This window comes from Syngnathoides biaculeatus, chromosome 3 (assembly GCF_019802595.1).
Source record: "Syngnathoides biaculeatus isolate LvHL_M chromosome 3, ASM1980259v1, whole genome shotgun sequence".
Taxonomy (NCBI): Eukaryota; Metazoa; Chordata; class Actinopteri; order Syngnathiformes; family Syngnathidae; genus Syngnathoides; species Syngnathoides biaculeatus.
In genome coordinates, this window is record NC_084642.1 from 34,184,958 (window position 1) to 34,211,274 (window position 26,317).

Here is a 26,317-nt window from a genome sequence, read left to right on the forward strand (position 1 = left end):
CTTGAACTGGTGTCTTTTCTTCCTTTTTTGTCCTGTTTAATGAATGTCTGATTGGTGAACCTGACACAGGTACCTGTATAAGCGTGGTTAAGTGGCGGTGGCTGCTGCTGGTCAAGTACAGCCGAGGCGTGGTCGAGAGGCGGCCGGGTGTCAGGCACTGCCGAGGGGTGTGCAAGAGGTGGCTGGGTGTCAGGTTCCGCTGAGGGGTGGGTGAGAGGCAGCTATGGGTCTGAAGATACCTCCTCAGTCTATTGCCATCGAGACACGATAAGACTGATACAAGAGAGGCAGAGTGCCAGTGACAACGAAAGTGAACTGGGAAACATGGGTGATATGGCACGAGTTGACTCACAGGGGGATTTGGCTTGGTGTGACTTGGGCAGAGTGAAATGGGTGGCATAAAGCTGAGCTCTACTTGGATGCCTCTGCTGGCCACCACACGGGTGCCCCGGAAAAGTTCAGAGGAAGTAGACTTGGGGGGCTAGAGAGGGGCAGAGGTGACACAAATTGATGGACAAAAAACAGAAACACCAAAACCTATAGAGTCAGAATTGGGCAGGTGGTCATATAAGTCAAGGTTCTCCTCAAAATCATAAAAATCCTCTGACATATAACATGTGGGGGGCACAGGTAAAGGAAGGCGAGGACAAAAAGACATCCAACACAGAGAGGGGACAAGGGCTTGGTCGGCAGGCTGATTGCGCCGCGAGACAGAGTCACGCCGCTGTGTTTTTACCACTGGTGTCTGCTCTGGTCAGTTCGTTATTACACGAGTATGGGACATGGGGTAGGAACTAAATGCAGGACCCTGTGGGAGTGACATTATTTTGACGGTGCTTTTATTCCAGGCTGAGGTCATACACAGGTAAGCAAAAAAGGCAAAGGCACAAAAACACGTGGCAAAAGATAAGGTCCAAAAACATGAGAACAAGGTCAATTAAATACTAGGCAAAAACAAGACTTAACAAGACTTGGGTGTGGTGGTACAGGAACGCTGGCCGTGAGGAGGTGAATACACAAGAACCTCGTATACTCCCGCAGACTAATGCAGTCTCATACAACAAACTGGCAACTGGTGATACAATACACAAGCCTTAAATTCACGGCATAATTAGGTACAACAAGGCGGAGGTGATGAGCCACTGCCGCAGGCAGTCGCTCACAAGGCAGTGGCCTGGCCACACCCCTGACAGTTTTGTGCCAACATTGAATAATATTTGGAGCAGTTCAAAACTCCCTCCACCATACTAAGGCCCCAGTTCCAGTCGAAGAAAAGATTTATTGAAAGATCTGCGCAATGCACCGAAAGAATGAAATCATTAAAACATAGCCACTCTGAAAGATTAAAATGTAAAAAGGATACTTTACACAAAAAGTCCGAAATGAAATCTCTTTGTATAAATCAATTTGATATTGAGGTTTTGTATAATATTTGGGTGAAAAAGTTTTACATACTGTACAAAACAGATTATACGTTATTTAAAACATTTCATATTACAAAGCAAACCATTCAGCTATGTCGTGGCGTGTTTCAAGAGAAGTAAAAAGACTACTGTACTTCCTTTGAAAGTTAAGCTCCTCCCAGCTTTGCGTGTGGTCGTACAAAGCATTATGGGAAATGTCTACTGCAAGCAATGTTTTTTTTTAGCAGTGTAGCTTTGAGGTTTGTGTGCCTCCCTCTAGTGGGAAGTGGTATACAAAACAGCCGAAACATTTTCAACATAATATAAAAATAGTCTTTACAATAATAATCATGCTCAACTTGGATTTAAACAGTCAGTGGTAATATTCTTTCATCTTATGTTTACTACTGTGAAATTGCATGTCCACCTCGGCTGAATCTCTGGAATTATAGGATCAACATACAAAGTGATTGATCTGCGTCATGCTTCCTCCAGCTCCACTAGCACACCATCACAGTCTTTGGGATGAAGAAACATCACTGGTTTCCCATGTGCTCCTATTCGTGGCTCTCCCGAAAGAGTTCTGATGTTCTTTACTTTGAGGTCTTTGATCGCAGCATTGATGTCATCAACCTGCAACAGAAAATTCCACTCCTGTAAGTGACAGGTTAAACATCTACACCAATAATAACACACTACTAACAAAAAGTTAGGGTTGTTTGACTTTCAGGTGAAATTTCAAGATGAACATAAATGGTATGGAGTATTAATGGTCCATATTTAATGCAGCCCTATGGGGGCACAAACCAGTGCAATCTGTAGGCCGGTCCCAAGCCCGGATAAATGCAGAGGGTTGCGTCAGGAAGGGCATCCGGCGTAAAAACTGTGCCAAACAAATATGAGCGTTCATCTAAAGAATCCCATACCGGATCGGTCGTGGCCCGGGTTAACAACGCCCGCCCCCGGCACTGCTAACCTGCAGGGCGTCGGTGGAAATTCAGCTACTGTGGGTCGAAGACAAAGAAGAGGAGGAAACCGGATCCAGCGTCAGAAGAAAAAGAGGAATGCACAGAGCCTACAACTGAGTGTAGGGACTTTGAATGTTGGGACTATGACAGGAAAAGCTCAGGAGTTGGTTGACATGATGATTAGGAGAAAGGTTGATATTTTGTGCATCCAAGAGAGCAGGTGGAAAGGTAGTAAGGCTAGAAGTTTAGGAGTAGGGTTTAACCACAGAGTACATGAGAAGAGAAATAGAGTAGGGATTATTTTAAAGGAAGAGCTGGGTAAGAATGTCTTGGAGGTGAAAAGAGTATCCGATGGAGTGATGAGGCTGAAATTTGAAATTGTGACTGTTATGTATAATGTGATTAGTGGCTATGCCCCACAGGTAGGATAAGACCTGGAGGTGAAAGAGAAATTCTGGAAGGAACTTGAGGAAGTTTCTGAGCATCCCAGACAGAGAGGGAGTTATGATTGATACAGATTGTAATGGACACGTTGGTGAAGGAACCAGGGGTGATGAAGAAGTGATGGGTTAGTACGGCATCAAGGAAAGGAACTTTGAGGGACAGATGGTTGTGAACTTTGCAAAAAGGATGGAAAAGGCAGTAGTGAACAGTTTTTTTCTAGAAGAGGCAGGAACAGCGTCATCTACAAGAGCGGAGGTAGAAGCAAGCAGGTGGATTATATTTTGTGCAGACGATGTCATCTGAAGGAGGTTACTGACTGTAAGGTATTGGTAGGGGAGAGTGTAGCTCAACAGCATAGGAAGGTGGTGTGTAGGATGACTGTGGTGGTGGGTAAGAAGATTAAGAAGACAGAGGTAGAGCAGAGAACCATGTGGTGGAAACTGAGAAAAGAGGACCTCCCGGAAGACTGGAATACTACTGCCAAGGAGATCAGAGAGACAGACAAGAGAGTACTTAGTGTAGTGTGTCTTCTGGTAGCAAAGGGGAGGAGAATTGGTGGTGGAACCCCAAAATACAGGAAATCATGCAAGGAAAGATTAGCGAAGAAAAAGTGGGATAATGAGAGGACTGAGGAGAGGCGAAAGGAATACATTGAGATGCGACATAGGGCAAAGGTAGAGGTGGCGAAGGCTAAACAAGAGTCATATGATGACATGTACACCAGGTTGGAGACAAAAAAAGGATAAAAGGCTCTCTACAGGTTGGCCAGACAGAGTGATAGAGATGGAAAGGATGTGCAGCAGGTAAGGGTGATTAAAGTGTATGGATGGTCCTCAATGCACCTTTTTGCCAATATTAAAAACTGTTTTTTATGCAAAATTTTAATCTGAAATCCGTTATCAAGAAAACATTTTTATTTTTTGAATATCGGAAAAAAAAAATGATCGCACATCGCTGGATTTACCGGGAAAGAACGGAAATGAAATGGAAACAGAGAAGTAGGAACGTGACGTCAGAACCGGTGACAAAAATGGCGAGCTTTGGAATACATTGTAAGAATGACGATGAATTTTCCGATGCGTCGAGCGATCAACACTATTCTGAAGGGTCCCATGAAGACGGTGAAGAACACGAGCTTTATGACTCATACTTATTAGTTAGATACTGAAACATTATCTGTTATATCCCAGAAATGTTTCCAGTGTAACTGAATTTCCTTTGACATGCCTCATGATGTTGATGACTTTCGACGTAAATGCGCTTGCAGGACGTGACGAAGCTCGGAACATGTGCTTTTGACAAAATTTCTGAACATGCTCAGTATGGTAAACTTGCATTTCCTGTTTTCAGGTGAATACTGATTGTTCAGGATCAGGCTTGTTTTCTTACCAACGTTTATATATACACGTAAATTAATGTCAGGACTACACAAAATACGCGACGTCTTTCAATATCTATGTAATTCTACTCCACAAATTTTACGTGTGTGAGTTTTTGTGCTCGACTGTGCAGATTTGCGAGTGCGATGGCACACGTGCGCGTCAAATCATAGTAACTGCTTTAAGCATAGAAAAATATGACAAAATACCCTTGTTCTTGTGCTCACCTCAATACAAATATGGTGCATTCCACCAGCCTTGTTCTTCTGCAAGAATCCAGAAATTGGGCTCTTCTCCCCAAGGGGATGGAGAAGTTCCAGCTTTGTGTTGCCCAGCTCCACAAAAACTGTGTAGACGCCATGCTCTGGTAGAGGTAATTTTTCACTCACTGTGGCCCCAAGGACGTCTCGATACAGGGCTGTGGCCTTGTCCATGTCTGGGACAGCAATAGCAACATGGTTCAGTTTGCCGAGCTTCCACAGTGACCCAGGGACGCCCTGATGGAGGTAAGATGTTGTCGAATGGGCTCTCAGGAGTCCATAACAACTAATTCTTGAAAGACCGCTAACTTAAAGAACAGCAGAAAAGAAGGGCTGAAATTAATATAATATTACTTTGTCTGTGGAAGTTAAAATATGGTTTGTGATATCAGTAAGCATTAGGAGTCATGGAAAAAATGTACATTAGACCACCCTTGTTTCATCAACTTGCCGTTCATTTTAATTTCTGGTATCACCAAAAGTATATATCCTAAAGAATAGAATAAACATGACAAAAATGGAGCAGGTTCCTTGGTTTTACTTTACATTCATTCATTCATTCATTCATTTTTTGAACCACTTATCCTCATGAGGGTTGCGGGAGTGCTGGACCCAATCCCACCTATCAATTTGCATTACCTGCGATTTTGGTTACGATCATGAAAACCAAGGAAAATGACGAGACATCATCACCTCTAAAACTAAACTCTTATGAGCCATTTTGTTCTCCAAACAAAGGTGCCTTTAGCTGTACTGGGGCATTAAAATGAACAACACACTGAAGAAACAACGGTGGTCTAATACATTTTCCCCCTTGACTGTTCATTATGAGTCTGTAAAATTGTCACATTAAAGGGCCACTGACTGGAAAAGCATGATTTCTTGTATGTTTGGGGAAAAAAAAAGAAAAAAAAAAGGTAGCCGTATTGGACCCATCCGTTTTTTCACCACACAACCCAATTTTGACTTATATGGCTTTTTGTAACTCCCGCCATGAAAATGCTCTCGAGGGATTTGTTCTGGAGAAGAAGCAGGAAGTGACGTTATCAGCAGACGCCCACCCAGGCGGCCTCGTCCGTTGATACCAGTTTTACCTGCGGGAAGGTAGCTCTTTGTTCCTTTGTGTCAGCCAAAATGCCGGCTCGTTGTGTTGCTGGATATTGTTCGAACACTCGGGAGGATTAATTTACTCTTCATATGTTTCCAAAAGGCTCGGTTCGTCATGAAAAATGGATTGCACAAGTGCAAAGGACGACAGCTTCATGGGTTCCAATTGACTGGGATAATGGTTGGGGTGGGGGCGTAATCCGTATATCAGGGGTGCTAAACGTGTTGATGTGCGCGTCGGCACCACATCCGCCGATCACAGCTTTGGCCGGGGTGGCTCATCGTGGCCCCGACCTGGGGTGGCGTTGTCATCGCTCGCGGCGCCAAGCCGGGCCGCTTTACGGCGTTGTCATCGCTCGCGGCTGAGTACGCTACATACTGTCATACGTACTATCGGGGAGTCTGTTATTAGTGATCCTCATATCATCTAAATATGGCTCAAAATGACGGGGAAATATTGCTCCGGTCAATTTATTCGATTGTGAGATGTTATCTTATTCGAAAAGAGCTTCCGTGTCAGAAGGGGCGTTGGAAAAATGTGAAAATCTGTTGTTCCTCTCCCATAGCAGGTGCCACTATGCAATGACGAATGTCCCAATGTGACGTCTGCTGATGACGTTCCAGGCAATATGGCTACCACTTGAATGTCGAGTGACACATCTGCAACTTTGCGCATGAATGATGGGCTATCCGCTCATATTTTTTTTTTCGTATAGACATTGAAGTGAATAATGTGATGTGTATTTTTCATTAAAATATCTATTTTAGAATGTTTATAGGGGCCCTTTAACAGGGCGGCTCCCAAAGTTTTCATTTAAAGAGGATATGTGAATGTTAGGTAAAAACAAAAACCACTGACATCAGACACCCTTATTTCCTCAACTATGTATGGCTTTTAACACTAGCGATGATGCCGCGTGGGCTTGCTTCAAGCAGAATACTGTATTGCCAAAGCAACCCAGCCAATGGCTCTCAATAAAATACATTTAAAACTAAATATAGAGCCCCGTTTTCACTAAACGAACGTTATTGACCTCTCCTGACAGTAGCTTCATTAGTTAGCAAGCTAACAGCAGGCAAATGACGATTGTTGATTGACTGATTTTTGATTTCCTGAAAATGTTGAAGAGCGAGATCGAAAGTAGTGAAAGTTTTTTTTTTCCTCTGACAAACGAACTATGAAAAACAATAATTATAATACTCCCAATCTGCGTCAGCCTTTAGCTCGCTAACTCGTTATTCGATTTTGCTCAAACAAGTTTGAAGCATAATATAGATCACACACATCCGTTCAACTGTGATATGAACAAATATTGCCAGTAGAATTAATGACTGTAACTATAAATACCAACCTGCAACCTTGAGGAGAGTGGACGCCATGTTTTAACACCAAATGCGGGAACCATAATAAACCAACATGTTTCTCATAGAGCCTATTTATGTGCGACACAGAAATTCTGAGATTCTCCCATGCGTGAGCAACGATGGCTGTAACAGACGAAAGGGTCACATTAGAAGAATGTTTGATCAAACTTACCGTTAACACTCAGCATCCAGATATTTTTTTGAGGCAAGTGTTATTTTTTTCAACGCATGAGTGTGCTTTCTTTGGGAAACGTTTTTCGCGTTGCATGTTTCTATTCTAAAGAACTGGCTAACTGCTCTACTAAGCTAACTATCATGCAAATAGCTTTACGGTCGCCTTTGTGTCTTATTGATGGAATAATCAATTCAATAGTAATTAATTGTAGCTAAGGAGGTGCTGCTTACTGATACGTGTATTTATATTGTTACAAATTTTAAATGCAATCTCTATCAGAAATCACGTTCCCTAATACCTTGTTTTAAAAAGGCGTTTTGTGTTCTGGTGCAGTGGGAAAAACAATAGGTTATTTGTGTGAATTTGAATTTCAGTTAGTGGGATGATGAACAAAACAACACCCGACACTGTTAATCTGGTCTGTTTTTATTGTTGCAGCCTTCAAGATGCAGTGGCAGCAGACTTTACATCTCTCACCAAAAACCTTTATGACCTCCAAAAAGCCCAGGAGCCTACAGAATATAATGGCAGCCCATTGGTTCAGCTCGTGGTAGAAAACTTTGATGAAGAGCAGATCTGGCAGGAGCTGGAGCTGCAGAACTCTGCTGTGCTACAACACTTTACGAATGCCGTTGATGAAGCTTTAGCCGATGAGATGTTAGCATTACTAGAAGAGGAAGAAGAGATGGATGAAGGTAATGGGGATGAGGAAGAAGGAGAGCCCAATGAAAACCAAGAGGAAGATGCCGAAGATGAGCCACAAGGTAGGTTAAAGAAAATGGCTGACCATGGAGCAGAAGATTACACAGACGAGGACTCTGATTTAGATTTTGATGTTGATGCTCTGGAGAAACGAGAGAAACAAAAGAGGAAGCCCACAAAGAAAATTTTGAAAATGAAGGGCCTTCCTTCGGAGGTTGATGATGAGTTCTTTAAGTTGTCAGAAATGGAGTCATTTCTTGATGACATGGACAAGCAGGAAGGGAAGGAGGATGAATATGATGTCAATTACTTTCAGGACCTGCCCTCAGATGAGGATGACAATTTTGACCTTGAAATGATGTCAAGCAAAAAGGCAAAGGAAAACACTGTAGGTGTTGACAGATTATGGCATTATTTGGATTTTCATGAAATATTATTTTATGAAATGATCATTCATCTTAACAGGAAAAAAGCTCCAGAGATCTGAAGTACAAAGACTACTTTGGTGCTGAGGAAGGGGCTGATGGAGATAAGCAGTGGAATAGTGAGGATGACTGTGTGCATGAAGAAGATGGAGAGCAAGAAGTAGATCCTGATAATGAGGACTTTGACAATGAGTAAGATTAATTAATAATTAGTAATTAGTTTTTTTTTTCTTTTGGACATTAAAATTTAAAGTGTCAAAACAGTCACAATATTTTTATTTGCCTTTTACAAGGAGCGGAGATGTGATCCAGGCAAAAGCTTCTCATAAAAAGGTGACATTTAACCTTTCTGGTGATGAAGAGAGTGAAGGGGAGGACCTTGAGGACATTTTGGGAGGAAAAAACCCAAGCTCAAAAAAATCACAATCCAAATCATCACATGAAAAAAATCAAGAAAAGGTAAAGTAGTTCTGTGTGTGTGTGTGTGTGTGTGTGTGTGTGTGTGTGTGTATGCGTATATATATATTTTGTGCTGCAAAAAAAGTTAAAAACACTGGAAGTCTTACAATTGTGCGACTAATAAATGTTTTCTTATAATGTAGTTGCATTGAGACAATGTTGCCCAAAAGATAAGGAATTACGTGTTTGAATAAACACCAACAAGAAAGAATATTTTTATTTGGTAATTGGTACTACATGTAAAATTAATGCTCGTCAACATTATTAAACATTACAATCGTTGCCTGATTGGTGGGAATTAATTAATTCATCTTCAAAAACTGTGGGCCCCTGAAACTCTTTTGTGATTAAGGGCTATCCAAATAAACATGGCTGTACAAATTAGGAACGTTTTTCAACTTTTCTACATCACATGACAGCAGCTTGGGTTCTATAAGTATTTTGGTGGCCCTGCCCCAAATGTAATTGCTCTATCAAGCGGCCATCATCAATTCCAGTGTTTCCCAACTTCTGTTAAACCAAGGCACATACATAATACAAATACGTATTTGAACACCCTGCTATATTGCTAGTTCTCCCACTTAGAAATCATGGAGGGTCTGAGATTTTCATCGTGGGTAGATGTCCACTGTGAGAGAAATAATCTAAAAAGAAAAATCCAGAAATCACAATGTATGATTTTTTTTCAACGATTTATTTGTGTGATACAGCTGCAAATAAGTATTTAAACACCTGAGAAAACCAATGTTCCAATGTTAATATTTGGTACAGTAGCCTTTGTTTGCAATTACAGAGGTCAAACATTTCCTGTAGTTCTTCACTAGGTTTGCACACACTGCAGGAGGGATTTTGGCCCACTCCTCTACACAGATCTTCTCTCGATCAGACAGGTTTCTGGGCTTTTGCTGAGAAACACGGAGTTTCAGCCCCCTCCAAAGATTTTCTATTGGGTTTATGTCTGGAGACTGGCTAGGCCACGCCAGAACCTTGATATGCTTCTTACGGAGCCACTCCCTGGTTTTCCTGGCTGAGTGCTTCGGGTTATTGTCATGTTGAAATACGCAGCCACAACCCATCTTCAGTGCTCTGACTGAGGGCAAGAGGTTGTTCCCCAAAAGCTCAATACATGGCCACGGTCATCCTCTTCTTAATACAATGCAGTCGTCCTGTCCCAATGTGCAGAAAAACACCCCTAAAGCATGATGTTACCACCACCATGCTTAACGGTAGCGATGGTGTTCTTGGGATGGAACTCATTATTCGTCTTCCTCCAAACATGGTTAGTGGAATTATGACCAAAAAGTTCCATTTTGGTCTCATCTGAGCACAAACTTTCTCCCGTGACTCCCTTGTATTATCCAAATGGTCATTGGCAAACTTAAGACGGGCCTTGACATGTGCTGGTTTCAGCAGGGGAACCTTCCATGCCATGCATGATTTCAAACCATGACGTCTTAGTGTATTACCAACAGTCACCTTGGAAACAGTGGTCCCAGCTCGTTTCAGGTCATTGGCCAACTCCTGTCATGTAGCCCTGGGCTGATTCCTCACCTTTCTAAGGATCATTGAGACCCCACAAGGTGATGTCTTGTATAGGGCTCCACTCCGAATGATATTGACCGACATGTTTAGCTTCTTCCATTTTCTAATGATTGCTCCAAAAGTGGACCATTTTTCACCAAGCTGCTTGGCGATTTGTATGTAGCCCTTTCCAGCGTGTGGAGTTGTACAATTTAGTCTCTGGTGTCTTTGGACAGAATTTTGGTCTTGGCCATGTTACAAGTTTGAGTCTTACTAATTGCATGGGGTGGACATGTGTCTTTATGCCGCTAACAACCTTACACAGGTGCATCTGATTCGGGATAATACATGGAGTGGAGGTGGACGAACAGATCTTTGAGGGTCAGAATTGTAGCTGATAAACAGGTGTTCAAATACTTATTAGCAGCTGAATCACACAAATAAATTGTGAAAAAAAAAATCATATATTGTGATTTCTGGATTTTTCTTTTTAGATTATCTCTCTCACGGTGGACATGCACCTACGATGAAAATTTCAGATCCCTTGCAATATCGCAGGGTGTTCAAATACTTAATTTCTTCACTTTACCACCAAGCAGAAAACACACCACAACAACATGGTTTTTAAATGGAAATAAAGTTGTCTTGTCTTAATTTACATCATTTCATCATTGTGAAATCTGTGCCCAATTAGTTTAGCACAATTATTATACTATTAACCTGTTGCATGATTTGCAACTGGTGGACACCGGTTACTTTGTATCGTCTGCCATCCAGTGGAAGAGCATTTAATTCTTCTGCCTGTCACAATATGTTCCAGAAGATACATTTTTTTTTTGTTGTAAAAAAATTATATTTGGACCGGTTAAGTGAAAGTGGGTAATTTCTCTGGGGACGATATTTTGGAATCACTAATCTATTCCACAGTGTCTGTCACCTTACAGTGGCCACTAGACTAAGTCAGGCAACACCACTAACAACTCATTACAGTGCTGCCTTTAGTTTGTATCAATTGATATCATTTTCCACATCCTGTGTGCAGATGTCAGAGAAGATCAAGGAATTGGAGAAAGCCTCCCTTGCTGCAAAGTCATGGCAGCTTTCTGGAGAGGTGACTGCACAAACCCGACCAGAAAACAGCATGCTTGAGGAAGATTTGGACTTTGAGCAGGCATCTAGGAAGGGTAGGCTACTCCCCTGGACATTGGTTGGTTTGTTGGTGAAACAGTGACCTTGTAAATGTAAAGCAGGGGTGCTCAATGGTCAATCGCGAAGCAGTTTTGGTTGATCGCGGAACGGCATTCCAAAAAAAAAAAAAAAAAAAAAAAGACGTCAACCAATGTTCCCTCGAAATTGCGCGCGTGCGCAATTGCGCAACGCTGTTGTGTCTTTGCACAGATATTCTGCGTTCCGTGGGGAAAAAAAAATCCAATGCAAATCAAAAGTATAAAATACAGCTATTCAGTTTGTGGCCTTTCGCAATGTGATTCAATGAGTGAGGGATGACTGGTTGGTACATCCAATGGCACAACTCACATACGTACTGTTAAAAATTAAAAGGAGAGGCCACTGGTTTCTTTTAAGCAACACACGGAACTTTCTCTTAACAACGACTTGCTGCTGGGCCACACAGTCTTTTTCCTAGTTTACTAACAACCCCCCCCCCCCTGCTCTTAAAGGGGTACACTCATCTCATAATTACGAATGTTATAGTACTTAGGCAGCCCATCAGTTTGGTTGATTATGACCAGGGGAAATGAAAAGCATCATGGGTAATGATGGAGTTTACTCCTAGCCAATGGGTTGCCAGGAAGATGCTACAACGATAGCCAATGAGAGAGCAGCCCTATCGCGCCACACAAACAAAGATACAGGATGTTTACATTCGGTGGAATTTGGTGGGTGGGAATCCAGCGCCTATTTTTTCCTTTGGTTTCCTGAATTTTCCCTCATAACAATATTTTGCCAAGGAGGTGTTTCGTAACCTGAATTTTTCCTTACGAGAGATGTTTGTAAATAGAGGTACCGCTGTAATTAGTACATCACTGCTAGAGGTGGGTTATACACACTATATTTACACCATTATACTTCATTTACTTCAATAGGGCTTACGGCCATGCTACCCTGAGAATGCCCAATCTCGTCAGATCTCGGAAGTTAAGCGGGTTTGGCCCTGGTTAGTACTTGGATGGGAGACCGCCTGGGATTACCAGGTGCTGTAAGCTTCTCTCCTCAGCTAAATGCTGAGGGTTTGCGTCAAGAAGGGCATCCGGCGACTACTTTTAGTATTCACAGTAAAGCCTTGGGGAAAAAAACTTTTTTTTTTTTCATTTTTACAAAAAGTAACATACAAAAACATTTGTAACTCAAGTTGACAAACAAAACAAAAATGCAGAAATGCTTCAACGACCGTATCAAATGTCTTCGGGCGGGGGGGTGACTTGCCCACTTTTCACAAAGAACAAATCTGTCATTTGTTTCTACCATCTTTTAAGCACTGTTCTGAAGTGGCTCATCACAACATCATTAAAATTTTGCAGTGCAACATTCAGCTTTATTGGGGTGATGAAGTTTGACGAAATTATGGATTTCGTTCCATTTGGTACAGTTGGCTTTGATGTCAGCACTTGGGATATCCTTCTTGCCTTCAACCTCATCAGACGACATGTCCTCTAACATCTTCCTCAGATTCGTATTTGGCTATCAACTCTTTCTTAAAGTCGACGGTTTTAACCAGGACTTTCCTTTTTTCAACACCAGTCGCCATACTACCTCCACTTGCCTTCTTTGGAGCGATGATTGGCGGTTAATAGTCCTCAATAAGAAGAAAAACAACAGTCACCAACGGGACACGTCTGTGTACAGAGGCTGCGTTATACAGAATAACAAAAGTGTGCTGGTTGCGCCGCGCGCGCTTTGTCATTTACGGGTTTTTTTCGGGGGCGTTTGAGTTGACAATAACAAAACGCGTCGTGGGTGGGTCAACTGCTTGAGCCGCCCACATTGTTATTTCCGGGTATTTTGGCGGCGTGGGAATTCACATAAAAGTGCGTTGTGCGTCAGCTGGTCTGGCCGCACGCAATATGTTATTTCCGTGTTTTTTCTGTGGCGTTCCAGTACTGAGTTTCGTTTGAAAACAGAAGCAAAAAAATATTTAAATTTTCGTTCGAAAACTGATTTGTTCGAAAACAGGAATGTTCGATTACCGAGGCTGTGCTGTAGTTTTTTTTTTTAAGATTAGTATTTTTGCCAATTGTACCAAGTTTTTCATAAAGTTGTAAAATTTTTGTCAGACCTCGATTGGAATACACTAGTGAGGTCTCCTACTGTAAAATAAGGTATAGAATCAATAGAGTGCAACATTTTAGACATGGTAGGTAGGCTTTTCTAGTAACTTATATAATAAACGTTTAGTCAAACTTAACCTTCAGTCTCTAATTCGTCATCAGATTGTATTCAAACTTGAATGGTGTACAAAATTATTTATGGCCTTGTAGATAAGAACTTTCGATTATTCTTTGAATGTGCATTGTTGGATTGGATGAGCGGTCATAACTTCAAACTCCGGGTTCGACACAAATTTTTATATAAGGATATTTTTTTTGTAACAGAGTAATGCATATTATGGAATAATTGTAGACGTTATAATGTTAACTCTCCCACACTGGCACTTTTTCAAAGATGTGTGGCTCAAATATATTTTGATCAATTGTGGGATTGGGGTAAGAAACCAGATAATGTCCCACCTCAGTCCCTGTTTGTCAATTCACATTTCCTGAGTAGCCCAACTAAATGCATTTTTATTCAAATATACTGTATATATGTGTTGTTGGTTTGTCATTGTATAACCGTATGCAATGTTTGTTGTTTTTTACTGCTAACAAACGCAAACCTTAGTGATGTGCCGTGAAGTACGTACCTCACATCCAGATGCAAAAAATGTGCTCAACGAAACCACTCTGTACTCAAGTGTGAAATACAGTGATTTCTCTTTATTCATAAAATGTATCTGTTCTCTGTCAGCTCCTGCTATCACAGAGGAAACCACACTACATCTGGAGGACATAATTAAACAGAGAATTAAAGACCAGGTTTGTGTTCACATCACAATAAGTTTTAAGTGCTTAAAATTTTGAGGGCTGTTACTTTTTTACCTGTGTCTCAAGGCATTTGATGACGTGGTACGCAAGGAGAAGCCTAAAGAGGAGGTGTTTGAGTACAAGAAGAGATTGACGTTAGATCACGAGAAGAGCAAGCAGAGTCTAGCAGAAATTTATGAGCAAGAATATTTGAAGCAGACACAGGTAAAACTTTGCAAATTTTTACACTTTTGTAAGTACTTTCTCATTTTTTTACATTTTTGTCTTCATAATGATTTCAGCAAAAGACAGAAGAGGAGGAGAACCCAGCCCATGTTGAAATTAAAAAACTGATGGATGCACTTTTCTTAAAGCTGGATGCCCTCTCTAACTTCCACTTTACACCTAAACCAGTAAGTTTTTTTACTAGGACTGGATACAAAGTTGAAAGCTTTTTTTTTTTTTTTTTTTAGTCCACAATTGTAGTTTCAATTTAGAACATAAAATAACAGCTAATTACAAGATCAGTTTGATCTGGGACAGCAAAAAAAAATCATTGAAGAATTCCAGATCATTTTGATCCACATTCCTTTGAAATACTTGGCCCAAGCGAATGAGCACTGTACATCTATGGATTCGCTCCAATGGAAAAACTGCTCCACATAGACTACAAGCAGGGGTGTCACTCATTTTAGTTTGCATGCTAAATTCACCCCAATTTGATTTCCTTAGCCTAATTAGAAATGACAAAAATTCTGAATTGTCTGGGGTTTTTGTTTTTCATTTTATTTTTTGGGTGCTACTGCTGGAATTGTCATTTATCTTGTTGCAAATTTTGTTTTCAAATCATATTGACGAAATGAAACTAACAAAATAAATACTAGAAACTTAAATTAGTTGCCAATGTAATTGTCATCCAGTAGCTTGCCATAAAAAGCCAGCAAATTATGAATCCATATGAGGTTAGCATTAGTCTCCACAAATATTTAACAAGCCATCTCCAAATTTTAGCATGTGCCATGTGTCAGATTTAAAAAGCTTGACTCTCTTTTAAAGAAGGCGAACAGACAAGGCTTCAAGTTTTACTTGCTGCAAGGGGAGCGACAGGACTTCTCCCTGCTTCCATCCAACTCGTGTCCCCTTGCAGCTTCTTTTTATTCACATACATCACATGATGAGTGTATGTGTGTGTATGACTGTTTGATTGACGACATCTGATTGATGACATCGTTTCAAGACAATGAGTTCAAAGGTAGAAGTTAGGTGGTGATGTATAACCAACTACAGTATGTACAAAATGAGAACATATGAATGATTTCTTTAACGTTTCCCTCCTGTTTATCATTTTGGAAATACGAGTGGGGACATCAAAAGGCTGTTGCATTTTCAGAAAGTTCCCAATTTATACTTCAGCGTATAAAAGGCATCAAAAGTTTCCTTTTGGCTGTAGCTGCATATAATCACGGTCTACTTGTTGTAGAAGGGCATAGTTCACAAAAACATTTGACCTTGCTCGAACCATTATAAATTTCAAACGTGCGATTATACACCTTGTGAAAAGGCAGAACAAACCCAGAACAGTAATTACGGATACAAGGAACTTCATCATAACAAAATACCAAGGTCCAGAGGTGAACCAGGACCAATAATAATAAAAAATAAACAGTGGGTGAACATCGTTGCTCATTTCTGAACCCATCAAGAGTGGGTACACAGCAGCCCAAGCAAGTCTAGTGTAGATATTCTTGGTACTGGAGTCGCGAAACATGTAAGGAGAAAGGAAACGGTTGATGTCTTGATAAACACACAGCCTCCACTGACAGTGGAAGCCATGATTAGAGATGTAACCCTCGCTGGTGATTGGGACAGTCATGTAGACTTTGGCGCCCCACGGCATGTAAGGGCAAACACAGAAGAGATTCTTCAGCTCTTCTGGTGACAGTGCAGAGTCCTTCTTAGGCATGAGCAGCAGCTGGTTAAAGTTAGTTCTGTGCTTCAGCTTCTAGTACTGGTACAGGAAGTCAACTGTCTTGGGTGTCATGTTGAGGTGACAGCCCACTTCCTCGGCGTCCACAAACTGGTAGAAGACCTCCTCCATCTCTTGCAATTTCATCTTGCGGACATTGACATGCTTTTCCTGTGGGTCACATTTACAAACAAGACACAAGGACGACTGCAACGATGAGGGGGACGACGAGGCGAAAGGAATGAGGCCGAGGGCGGCCATGTCCTCTTTATTTTCCCCTCCAGCCTTCCCTCTCAATTTGCCCTTCTTGCTCCCGACGGTTTCCTCAATTTCAACTTCAGTGGTGGAGTCACTGCCTTTAAGGCCCGAGTGCTTAGGGCAGTAGTACTTGAACTTTGTCATTCTGAGTGATGATGGTCATCTCCAGGCCGGAGTGGAGGCTGTTGCTGGGAATGTGCGACATGTTGGTGACGTGCTCATCTTTGGGATCCACAAGGCACAGCTGACATGGACCCACTTGGTTCCACTGCGGGTGGCCTTCATAGCATCGTTTTCGGGCACAACTAGCACTTTGGCAGGATACTGGTGAACGCAGATATTGCACTTGTTGCAAAACACCATCTCGTTGTCGTCATTTCCGTTGGGAAACTGGCACGTCGCATACCACATTCTCGTTGTACTCGATGCCAAGGCCCTACTGTGTCTCGGTAGTGTGTGTCATGTTGTTATGACAGCGGTGCTCAGCACTCAATGGTGAATTCATCCAATGGCAGATGGGAAAACCTTGCAAACTCTTGTTGAAGACGTGCAGCCAGGTGACGTCTAGGTCGTAGTGACACACGCCCTCCGCCAAAGTCCTGATGTCCACATAACTGAGGACGAGTGTGGCAGATGTGCGGATCAGCTTCTTGGGCCTGATGAACATGACATCCTTGCTTTTGTCAGTTAGCACCCGGGCCGCGGGTTCCGAGATGGACTGCGGGCTAACGGGCACGTGGATACCCTTTTTCTTGCTTCTGCTTCTATGGATCGGCCAGGACATAGTAATCCTCTGCGTTGAGCTGGTACAAGTCATGATCTTTCATGGTGGTGATCAGGTCCATCCTTAAGACCTCAGATGGTTTCTGTCTGCATCCTCCTGGCCTGGCACGAAGTCTGGGACCAGCAGGTAGAATTGCTGGCATTGTCGGACTCGTCGCTGCTGCAGACTTCTTTTCATGGCGGGGCATCTGAGTAGTTCCAGTTTAACCACACTTGTTGATCTGTCATTGGTTGTCCACGGAGGAACACCATATTCACATAAGAGTACCTGGCGTTGGCGTCCATTGGAGAGGTGGGATTGTCCTTGCTCCATAATGATTCATGTCCATAGATCCAGTGACAAACAAGTATAGTCCCAGACTTGCCAGATCAATACTAAACAACATTTATAATGCTATTTAACTCAATAAAATTAATGTGTAAAAACTGGAAACGCTCACTACCTTGGGGAAACTGACCTCTCTTAGGTCTGCAGTTCCCTTGAGTATTATGTTTGCAGCAATTAAGACATGACCTACAAAAATGTTTTGAGTAAGAATTGAATCCAAAGGTGCGAAAATGTCTGTATAATATCTACCATTACCATCCCTCCTGTTGAGACATGGCAAGGCCCGTGACTCAAAATTGCCAGTGTTTTAAACAGATTTTTTTTTTTTTTTTTGGTTTCTTTCAGCATTCCTGATTGTGTATATCAGTGGTCTCAAAAGTCAATTCACTTCAGGGCCACTGGAGGCACATTCTGGCTGAGGTTGGGATGCAGCCTCAGCGAACATGCACACAATTTGTCATAACAGGTCATTATCCTAGCTGCTTATCCTCACAAGAGTTGTGGGAAAGCTGGAGCCTATCCCAGCTAACTTCGGGCGAAAGGTGAACTACAGCCTGAATTGGCCGCCAGTCAGTCACAGGACAGATATTGACACCATCACTGAGCAGGAATCGGTCCCACACTGCCCACACCAAAGCCAGACGTGTGTACCACTACACCCTAAGTGATTCTAGTTGCACACAATTTAAAAGAGAAAATTCAAAAGTCTTGGTTTTTTTGTTTTTTTTTTTTTTAAGCACAAAATAAGATAAGCAAGAAAGCTGGTGTAAACAGGTTGTATGCAAAACTAATAAAACTCTCCATAGTAAAATCACCTAACTTTCACTCAATGAAAAATGTTTCTCAGCTTGCATCAGGACTTGTCACTGTCACACCCCGAAAGCCACAACCCCACCGTAATTGGTAGGTTCACCAGCTCTGCACACTACACTGTAAAGTGCCATTCATATAAAACTTCAGGGCCACACCATCATTTGACTTTCATAGTAAGTAAGGTGGGAGCCGCAAAACATCATCTCGGGGGCCACAAATGGCCCGTGGGCCGCCAGTTTGAGACCACCTAATGTATATTATCTTCTAATTCAGTTTTTTATGTAAGCCATCACTGTGTTTCACTTTGAGGAGCATGTTTTGCACATCTTTTAGAGCTGTTAAATCAAAAGGAGGGTTGGGGGCTTGTGATTGTGTCAATATGTGTGTGCCATATTTTCCTGATTCTGCCTCCTTGGCACTTTTATCAGCGAATGCATTTCCCAGGGAGACAGCATTTTTTTTTTCTTTATTTTTTTTTCAAGATTTTCTGACCGCTCTCTTTCTGCCTCACTTTCTTTAGCCTGTTTTAAAACGGTTGTAGCTGGTTTTAATATAGCCACTGCTTGCATTACTTCAGCTGACTCTCCTGCCTTTCTCTTTCTTGCTTATGCTAACCACCCTCTCGCCATCCTAAGATTAAGTCTTAAGGCTTTTCCTTACTTCCCTGTAACACTTGCCATCAATCTTTCTACCAACCTGCTGCATCTTTCAACTGTTATCTTGCCATTTAAGACATGTTATTTTTCTCTTTTTTTTTTTTCTCTTTCTTTAAGAAAAATCATGCTGCCCGGTAAACATTATTTCATAAAGTTTACATCCCTTCTAGGGCAGACTTACTATTCCCGCTCACAATTATGCTTTTCTACGTTTGTCCCTTTAAGACTACTTGTCCTTTTTGGGACCTAAGTCCTATTCCACTACCTTGTGTACTTCACTGGAACACAAGCTTCTGTTAGCATCATTAGGTTTCCATCCATGACCTATGATTCCTCAAGTACGTAATGGCATTCACACTCGAATTCACCTACTCACACATTTATGGATCCTTATAAATACCCTCTTTAAAAGTGGAGTAACCTTGAAACCTCCTTCTGGCGGAGTAGCCTTCACTTATCGGTTCACACGTTGTCTGGACGCCAGTTGTTCGTGATCCCGTCAACCTTCGTCCACCGAGGGGAGATTAGACTCTGGCACCGGCCTGGCCACGAATTCACATCCCACCAGGGCTTTTCTCCAGGAACAGCTAAATGCTTTTGGCTGTTTACAGACTTTGGTGTGTCTTCTCCCTCCTCGATGGGCGGTAGTGGGTTGGGTATCCGTCTCGAAGGACCAAATGTCAGGTTTAAAAAGTTTGGCTCTCTATTAAAAGAAGGCGAACAGACAAGACTTCAAGTTTTACTTTCTGCAAGGGGATGCTTACACCCAACTCCATCTCGTGTCTCCTTACCGCTTCTTTTTATTCACATAAATCACATGATGATTGTATGTGTATGTGTTTTCAAGACAATGAGTTCAAAGGTAGAAGTTAGGTGGTGATGTGTAACCAACTACAGTGTGTACAAAATGAGAACATTTGAATGATTTCTTTAACATGCATCAAATCAGGTTGTTGGCAACATCTAACCAAAGATGTGTCTTTCAGCTTTTCCGTGTTACTGCTACACCAAGTAACTCATGATTTATTTGTGTGACAAACACTTTTATCTGAGCTTTAATAAACTATGTCCCAATTAACATTACACTCATTTTACCTCCTCATTTCCGCATTAAATTGCTTAATACCTATAGGCATTTTTTTCTGTAGTAGTTAATCTCTTGCATATACTGTAGATTTGGAGGTACGGCCTTGCTGCATTTTTACTTTCAGCTTTGTTCATGATTTTGTTTCACAGCAAAACCAGTGGCAGATCGTTGGCCACTCTTGAAAATTAGCTGATGGACCCCACACACTGCGTGAAAGTTTCGCTCCAGCTGCATCGCTGAGTGTGTGGCGAGCCTTAAATTTTGCTTCTTGACCACTTGCTTGTCATTCCTTCATTTCCAGTCCGTGCCTGAGGTGAAGGTGGTTTCTAATCTGCCTTCTATCACGATGGAAGAAGTGGCTCCAGTCACTGCCAGTGAAGCCACACTGCTTGCTCCAGAGGAAATTAAGGTTTGAAATAGTTTTTTGTGTAATCTATGGGTCTGGGAAAAAACGTCTAAAAATACTGCTTTCTTATCAAAGGAGAAAAACAAAGCCGGTGATGTTGTGGGTGACAGTGAAAAGACATCAACAGACAAGAAACGCGAGAGACGTCATAAAAAGAAAGTGAAACATTTTAAAATCAAGGAGAAAGAAAAGAAACAGAAGCTCAGAGAAGCAAGTAAAGCTGGAGAGAGCAAAAGACAGTCAAAGGCTCAAGCCACAGAACAAATGAGGAAACTTGCTAAAGGAGGCAAAACTACAATACTCAAGGTGAGTGGCCTTTGGAGTACTTGAAAATAATGCAATTAAAAAGTGGCGCAAAGAGACCCAATTTAAACAATAAATGACTTATCAGGGTATTGAATTGATGCAACTATACCATTCTGCTTGTTTTAGAATTTTGGCCTCTATATCTGAGCAGGCTTCAGCAGTTTATGCAACAAGGCTTAGTTGGGATACACTAGCCAGACTTTCTGTGCAAGACTGAACTATTTATACACCACATAAGAAAATAAGTATTTGAACACCCTGCTATATTCCAAGTTCTCCCACTTAGAAATCATGGAGGGGTCTGAAGTTTTCATCGTAGGTGCATGTCCACTGAGAGAGAAAATCTAAAAAGAAAATGCCAGAAATGACAATGTATCTTTTGTAAACAATTTGTGAGATACAGTTGCAAATACATATTTGAACACCTGTCTATAAGCTAGAATTCTCACCCTCAATGACCTGTTAGTCCGCCTTTAAAAGTCTACTCCATTATTATCCTGAATCAGATGCACCTGTGTGACGTCGTTAGCTGTATAAAGACACCTGTCCACCCCATGCAATCAGTAAGACTCAAACTTGTAACATGGCCAAGACCAAAGAGCTGTCCAAACACACCAGAGACCAAATTGTAAAACTTCACACGGCTGGAAAGGGCTACGGAGAAATTGGCAAGCAGATTGGTGAAAAGAGGTCCACTGTTGGAGCAATCATTAGAAAATGGAAGAAGCTCAACATGACGGTCAATCTCAATCGGAGTAGAGCCCCATGCAAGATTATCACCTCGTGGGGTCTCATTGATCCTTAGAAAGGTGAGGAATCAGCGCAGGACTACACGACAGGACTTGGTCAATGACCTGAAAAGAGCTGGTACCACCGTTTCCAAGGTCACCGTTGGTAACTCAATAAGACGTCATGGATTGAAATCATGCATGGCACGGAAGGTTCCCCTGTTTAAACCAGCACATGTCAAGGCCCATCTTAAAGGGCTACTGTCATGAAATTGATTATTTTTAATATGGTATTAATGCAGGGTTCGCACGCGGCCCTAAAAGTCCCTAAAAACCCCAAAATTTTCGAAGGTGCATTTAGGGGCTCGTGAAAGTCCTTAAAAATCCGCAAAAACCGGTCAAGCCCCTAAAAAGGCCTTAAATAAAAAAAAAAAAAATCAAAGGGAGGACCTCTACCCCCAAAATTCTCCCTAAAAAAAAAAAAATAGCGATCCGTCTGGCGTCCAAAACAGCCGGAAATTGTCAACGGAAGTCACTGTGTTGACAACTAGTCGCCATCTTGTCGATATTCCATTATTTGTTTCCATGAGTAGGCATTTCACTTCGTCTTCGGTACGACGTAGCGTAGTTCTTTCATCAATCCAACTTGTATCATGGGGAAGTGCATTTTTAAGAACCTTGGGTTGAAAGTAAGGAGTTTGGGAGCTGGGTTCGTCGAAATCCAAAAGATCGGCACATGTTTTACTGCCATCTGTGCAAGCAGAGTTACCAGCTTGAAAAGATGGGCGTCAAAGCGCTGGAGTCGCACATGGTACCATGGTGGTGTTTACATAATTCACCCGCGGGACCTCGAGTTGGGGTGTGGGGTTCCGCACGGACTGTTTTTGTTGTTGCTCTTCTGGAGTGACGAGTTCACAGAGTTTCCCCTGTTATGCGAGTAGTATTTTGATGTCTGCCAGTAAAACAAGTTTACTCCCATACTTAGGAGCGTTTCCTCGATGCCACGTTTGAGGTTTCTTTGATATAACTGAATGTTCTTTTGAGTCCAACTTTACTCTAACAGCGAAACTTGAAAAAAGTGGAAATGATGTTGAAAAAATAGCGCAATGTGGAGTACCGTAACCGGAAGAAATGATTGGAAATTTTAACCGAGTTTGAAAGTCCGATTACGGTTTCGGTTTTAAAAAACCGAAAACCGGTTATTTGTAACCAGTTGCGATCCCTAATGCGTGCCTACAGTTGTCCAGCCAGAAGTCAGGCTTTATGAACGTAGTTCAATACACGAAGACTGACTCGTTAAAGGCAGAGATCGTATGGACTTTAAAAGTGATCTGCAGCCATTACAGTTACAAATCTTGTGAAAATAATTCGAAAGTGTTTGCAGTCATGTTCCCAGACTGACATTGCTAAAAACTACCACTGTGGGGAAAGGAAGACTTCGTACCTGGCTACATTTGGCATCGCTGCCCACTTTTCATCTCTACTGCCTTAAAGCCAAAAAAGCCAGAATAGAGACTGACATATCAACGCTTATTGAGAAGGCTGACAGGCTGTGTTAGGAGGCAGAAGAAAAGAGGAATCTGAGGTTTATCACCGAGGCCGATCCACTCAGAGGCAGAGCAAAGGACAAGAGAGCCACTTTGGCACCTCTGCAGCAACAAATAGAGGAGCCACTGGGTAGGCTCAAGGAGCTAGAGTAGGGGTGCTGAGACAGACATCAGTAGAAGACATTTGTGTATATAGTTCCAATTGTAGTTAGAATCTGTTTTTCTGATGACTGTTATGTGAAGACATTGACAATGGTCATATCAATGAGAACTACCACAAGGGGCGACAGGTGATCACTGTCACAGGTACTGAGGTACTGGAACATTTGATGAACCAAGAACGGTTGATGGTACCATTGGGTGAGTCTTTTTTCCTTACTCTTGATTTCCCACGATGGCCCTAAATTTTTCGTGTCAGCCCTAAAATTTTTCCGTGTCGGCCCTAAATTTTTCGTGTCAGCCCCTAAGAATGCCCCTAAAAAGCCCTTAATTTTTTTGGGTCAGACTGAGTATGAACCCTGTAATGAAAAAACAGCAGCCAATATGGGCCCGTGCGTTTTTTCACCAAAAAACATGATTATGACGTATACAGATTTTTGTAACTCCCACCATGAAAATCCTCTCAAGGGATTTGTTTTCGAGAAGAAACAGGAAGTGACGTAAAGGACAGAAGCGCCCTCTAGTGGACTCGTTTGTTTCCATTAGTTTTACCTCCGGGAAGGTAGCTCGTTGTTCCTCCTCCGCCAAAATGCCGGTTCGTTGCATTGCTGGACATTGCTTGAACACTCGGGAGGATAGATTTATCCTACATAAGTTTGCAAGAACCGGGTGTTCGTCATGAAAAATGGATTGTACAGGTGCAGAGGACAAGAGCTTAGTGGGTTCCAAATAACAGGTAAGTGTGTATACAGCGATTTTAAAAAAAAAAAAAAAAAAAAAAAAAAAAAAAAAATATATATATATATATTAGTTTGGTGTGTACCAACGTAATCGGTCTCTCATAACGTAACAAAAGAGCCACGTACGAAATATGTCGATGTGCACATCGGACGGCGACGGCTCTGAAGAACCCAGCCAAGAATGCCTTACTCAGCCGCGTGTGCGCAGTGAAGCGCCCCGGCTCGATGGTGTTGTTCTTCGTGTACTGCGGGGGCTATGAACAACCCCCTGAAGCAGCACGGCTTGGCTACATTATAAGCCACCACGGCGCCAAAAATGAGCCACACCGGCCGTGGCGCCGCATTCGGCGGTCACGGCTTCTGTGAAGGCTGCGCGTCGGGCTTGCAGACGGCAGCGGCTCTGAAGAACCCAGCCGAGAATGCCTCACTCAGCCGCGTGCGCACAGTAAAGCGCCCCACCTCGACGGTGTTGTTCTTCGCGTACTGCCGGGACTATGAACAACCCCCTAAAGCAGCATGGCTCGGCTCTGCCTCACTCAGCCGAGTGCGACCACAATGGAGTAAAGCGGCCCGGCTCGACGGTGTTGTTCATCCCATACTGTGGCAGCTATGAACAACCCCCTAAAGCAGCACGGCTCGGCTCCGTCATAAGCCACACCGCCTGGCTGCGATGAGCCGCAATGGCTCACCTGTCTGATCTAGAGAAGATCTGTGTGGAGGAATGAGCCAATATCCCTCCTGCTGTTTATGCAAACCTGGTGAACAACTACAGGAAACGTTTGACCTCTTTAATTGCAAACAAAGGCTACTGTATCAAATATTAACATTGGTTTTCTCAGGTGTTGAAATACTCATTTGCAGCTGTATCACACAAATAAATCATTTAAAAAAATCATACATTGTGACTTCTGGATTTTTCTTTTTAGATTTTCTCTCTCACAGTGGACATGGACCTACGATGAAAATTTCAGACCCCTCCATGATTTCTAAGTGGGAGAACTTGCAATATAGGCGCGTGTTCAAATACCTATTTTCTTCACTGTATGGGATTGTTGTTTTGGAATGCAAAAAACATGGAGAGCTATTAAACCACCTGGTCGAGAAGCCATTGTCAGACCACCGTAGTCGTTGAAATGAAACTCCCACACTGATATTCCATTCCATTTTAAAGTGGTTGTGGCGTTACCAAATTTTCCAGGAGGCCATGCTGCCTGTTTTAGGCAGAATTATTGTTAGGTTTGGAACTGATGAAAAATGTCATTGAAAGTAGGAGATCGGTGATGCCGTAAGCCTCTTTCTTTAAGTGGTGTTTTTTCCCACCTTTGTGGCCTCTCTTGCCTCTGTTTCTAAACCGTTTGTCATTCCTGTCCAGAGTATACACATTTTTATCTTCAAAAGAGTGCTGTTTCTCCTGGGGGGCACAGTTAAACAGGTGACTCTTAACCTGTAAAATTTGTCCGTCTGTGCTGTCCCATCTGTCTGCTCAGTGGTTGCTTGATATAATATATATAGTATGATAAATTTATTGTATAAATCCATTGATTTTCTTAGCTGGTTTTCTTCACAAGGGTTGAGGGAATGCTGGAACCCAGAGTCCTCAGAACTGTGAGGCCGACGCTTTCCAGCTGCTTCACCGTGCCGCCATACAATATAAATATAAATGAAGAAACACTTCCTTTGAGATGGAGAGGTGTTTTTTTTTGTGCGTGTGTGTGTGTGTGTGTGTGGTTGTGTATGTGGGTTCCAAAATGTTTCAAATATGTTAACAGTACAGTATTTATACTTTGCATACTTGACACAAAAATTACAACAGTAAAAGTGTCTAGTTAAATCTGTAATTATCAAACCTTATTACAGCTTTATATGATACAAACGACTAATTTTGGGGCTTCGTTTTCAGGATGACGGAAAGGACAAAGCACTGCGATCTTCTCAAGCCTTCTTCTCTCAACTGCAGGATCAAGTGAAAAGTCAGATCAAAAGTGCCAAGGGGCAGCCTGCAAAAAAGATGCACAAGGAAGTTTCTGTCAGCAAATTTAAGTTATAGCAACTGATACTATGTTGTGACGGATTATTTTTCTGTACAGTCCATTTTATTTCCATAACTGCTATCTTTGGAATTGTTGATCTGTTTTTATTAAAATGAAACATTCAATTGGTTTGTTTTTCATTGGCAAGTAATAATAGATAGTATCTGCATTCTGTATTTATGGAGGGATACAAAAACAAAGGTTGATATCAGAAATTCTCTCT

General features: G+C 42.0%; 2 protein-coding genes and 1 pseudogene across 2 annotated transcripts; 2 read left to right on the forward strand and 1 right to left on the reverse strand.

The window, feature by feature from the left end:
- Window positions 1–803: 803 nt before the first annotated feature.
- On the reverse strand, window positions 804–7,050 carry mcee (methylmalonyl CoA epimerase). Its single transcript, XM_061815528.1, has 3 exons — window positions 6,914–7,050; window positions 4,422–4,762; window positions 804–2,036 (listed from the first exon to the last, which is right to left on the reverse strand). Exons 1-3 carry the CDS (start codon window positions 6,939–6,941, stop codon window positions 1,884–1,886), a joined length of 522 nt encoding a protein of 173 aa, XP_061671512.1. The 5' UTR covers window positions 6,942–7,050; the 3' UTR covers window positions 804–1,883.
- Window positions 6,996–26,219, forward strand: mphosph10 (M-phase phosphoprotein 10 (U3 small nucleolar ribonucleoprotein)). Its single transcript, XM_061815524.1, has 11 exons — window positions 6,996–7,131; window positions 7,540–8,191; window positions 8,269–8,420; window positions 8,522–8,687; window positions 11,251–11,392; window positions 14,232–14,299; window positions 14,375–14,512; window positions 14,590–14,700; window positions 20,480–20,587; window positions 20,660–20,890; window positions 25,965–26,219. The coding sequence occupies exons 1-11, from the start codon at window positions 7,046–7,048 to the stop codon at window positions 26,109–26,111; spliced, it is 2,001 nt and encodes a 666-aa protein (XP_061671508.1). The 5' UTR covers window positions 6,996–7,045; the 3' UTR covers window positions 26,112–26,219.
- Window positions 12,315–12,433, forward strand: LOC133498683 (5S ribosomal RNA; annotated as a pseudogene).
- Window positions 26,220–26,317: the final 98 nt, after the last annotated feature.

Excerpts from the sequence above, each read along its gene's own strand:
- mphosph10 (XM_061815524.1), top strand. The coding sequence starts at position 7,046 with ATGGCTGTAACAGACGAAAGGGTCACATTAGAAGAATGTTTGATCAAA. Across the intron at positions 14,513-14,589 it reads AATATTTGAAGCAGACACAG|CAAAAGACAGAAGAGGAGGA; the intron begins GTAAAACTTTGC and ends TAATGATTTCAG. Across the intron at positions 20,588-20,659 it reads TTGCTCCAGAGGAAATTAAG|GAGAAAAACAAAGCCGGTGA; the intron begins GTTTGAAATAGT and ends TTCTTATCAAAG.
- mcee (XM_061815528.1), bottom strand. The coding sequence starts at position 6,941 with ATGGCGTCCACTCTCCTCAAGGTTGCAG. Across the intron at positions 4,763-6,913 it reads CACTCTCCTCAAGGTTGCAG|TTAGCGGTCTTTCAAGAATT; the intron begins GTTGGTATTTAT and ends CTGTTCTTTAAG. Across the intron at positions 2,037-4,421 it reads TGCACCATATTTGTATTGAG|GTTGATGACATCAATGCTGC; the intron begins GTGAGCACAAGA and ends TTTCTGTTGCAG.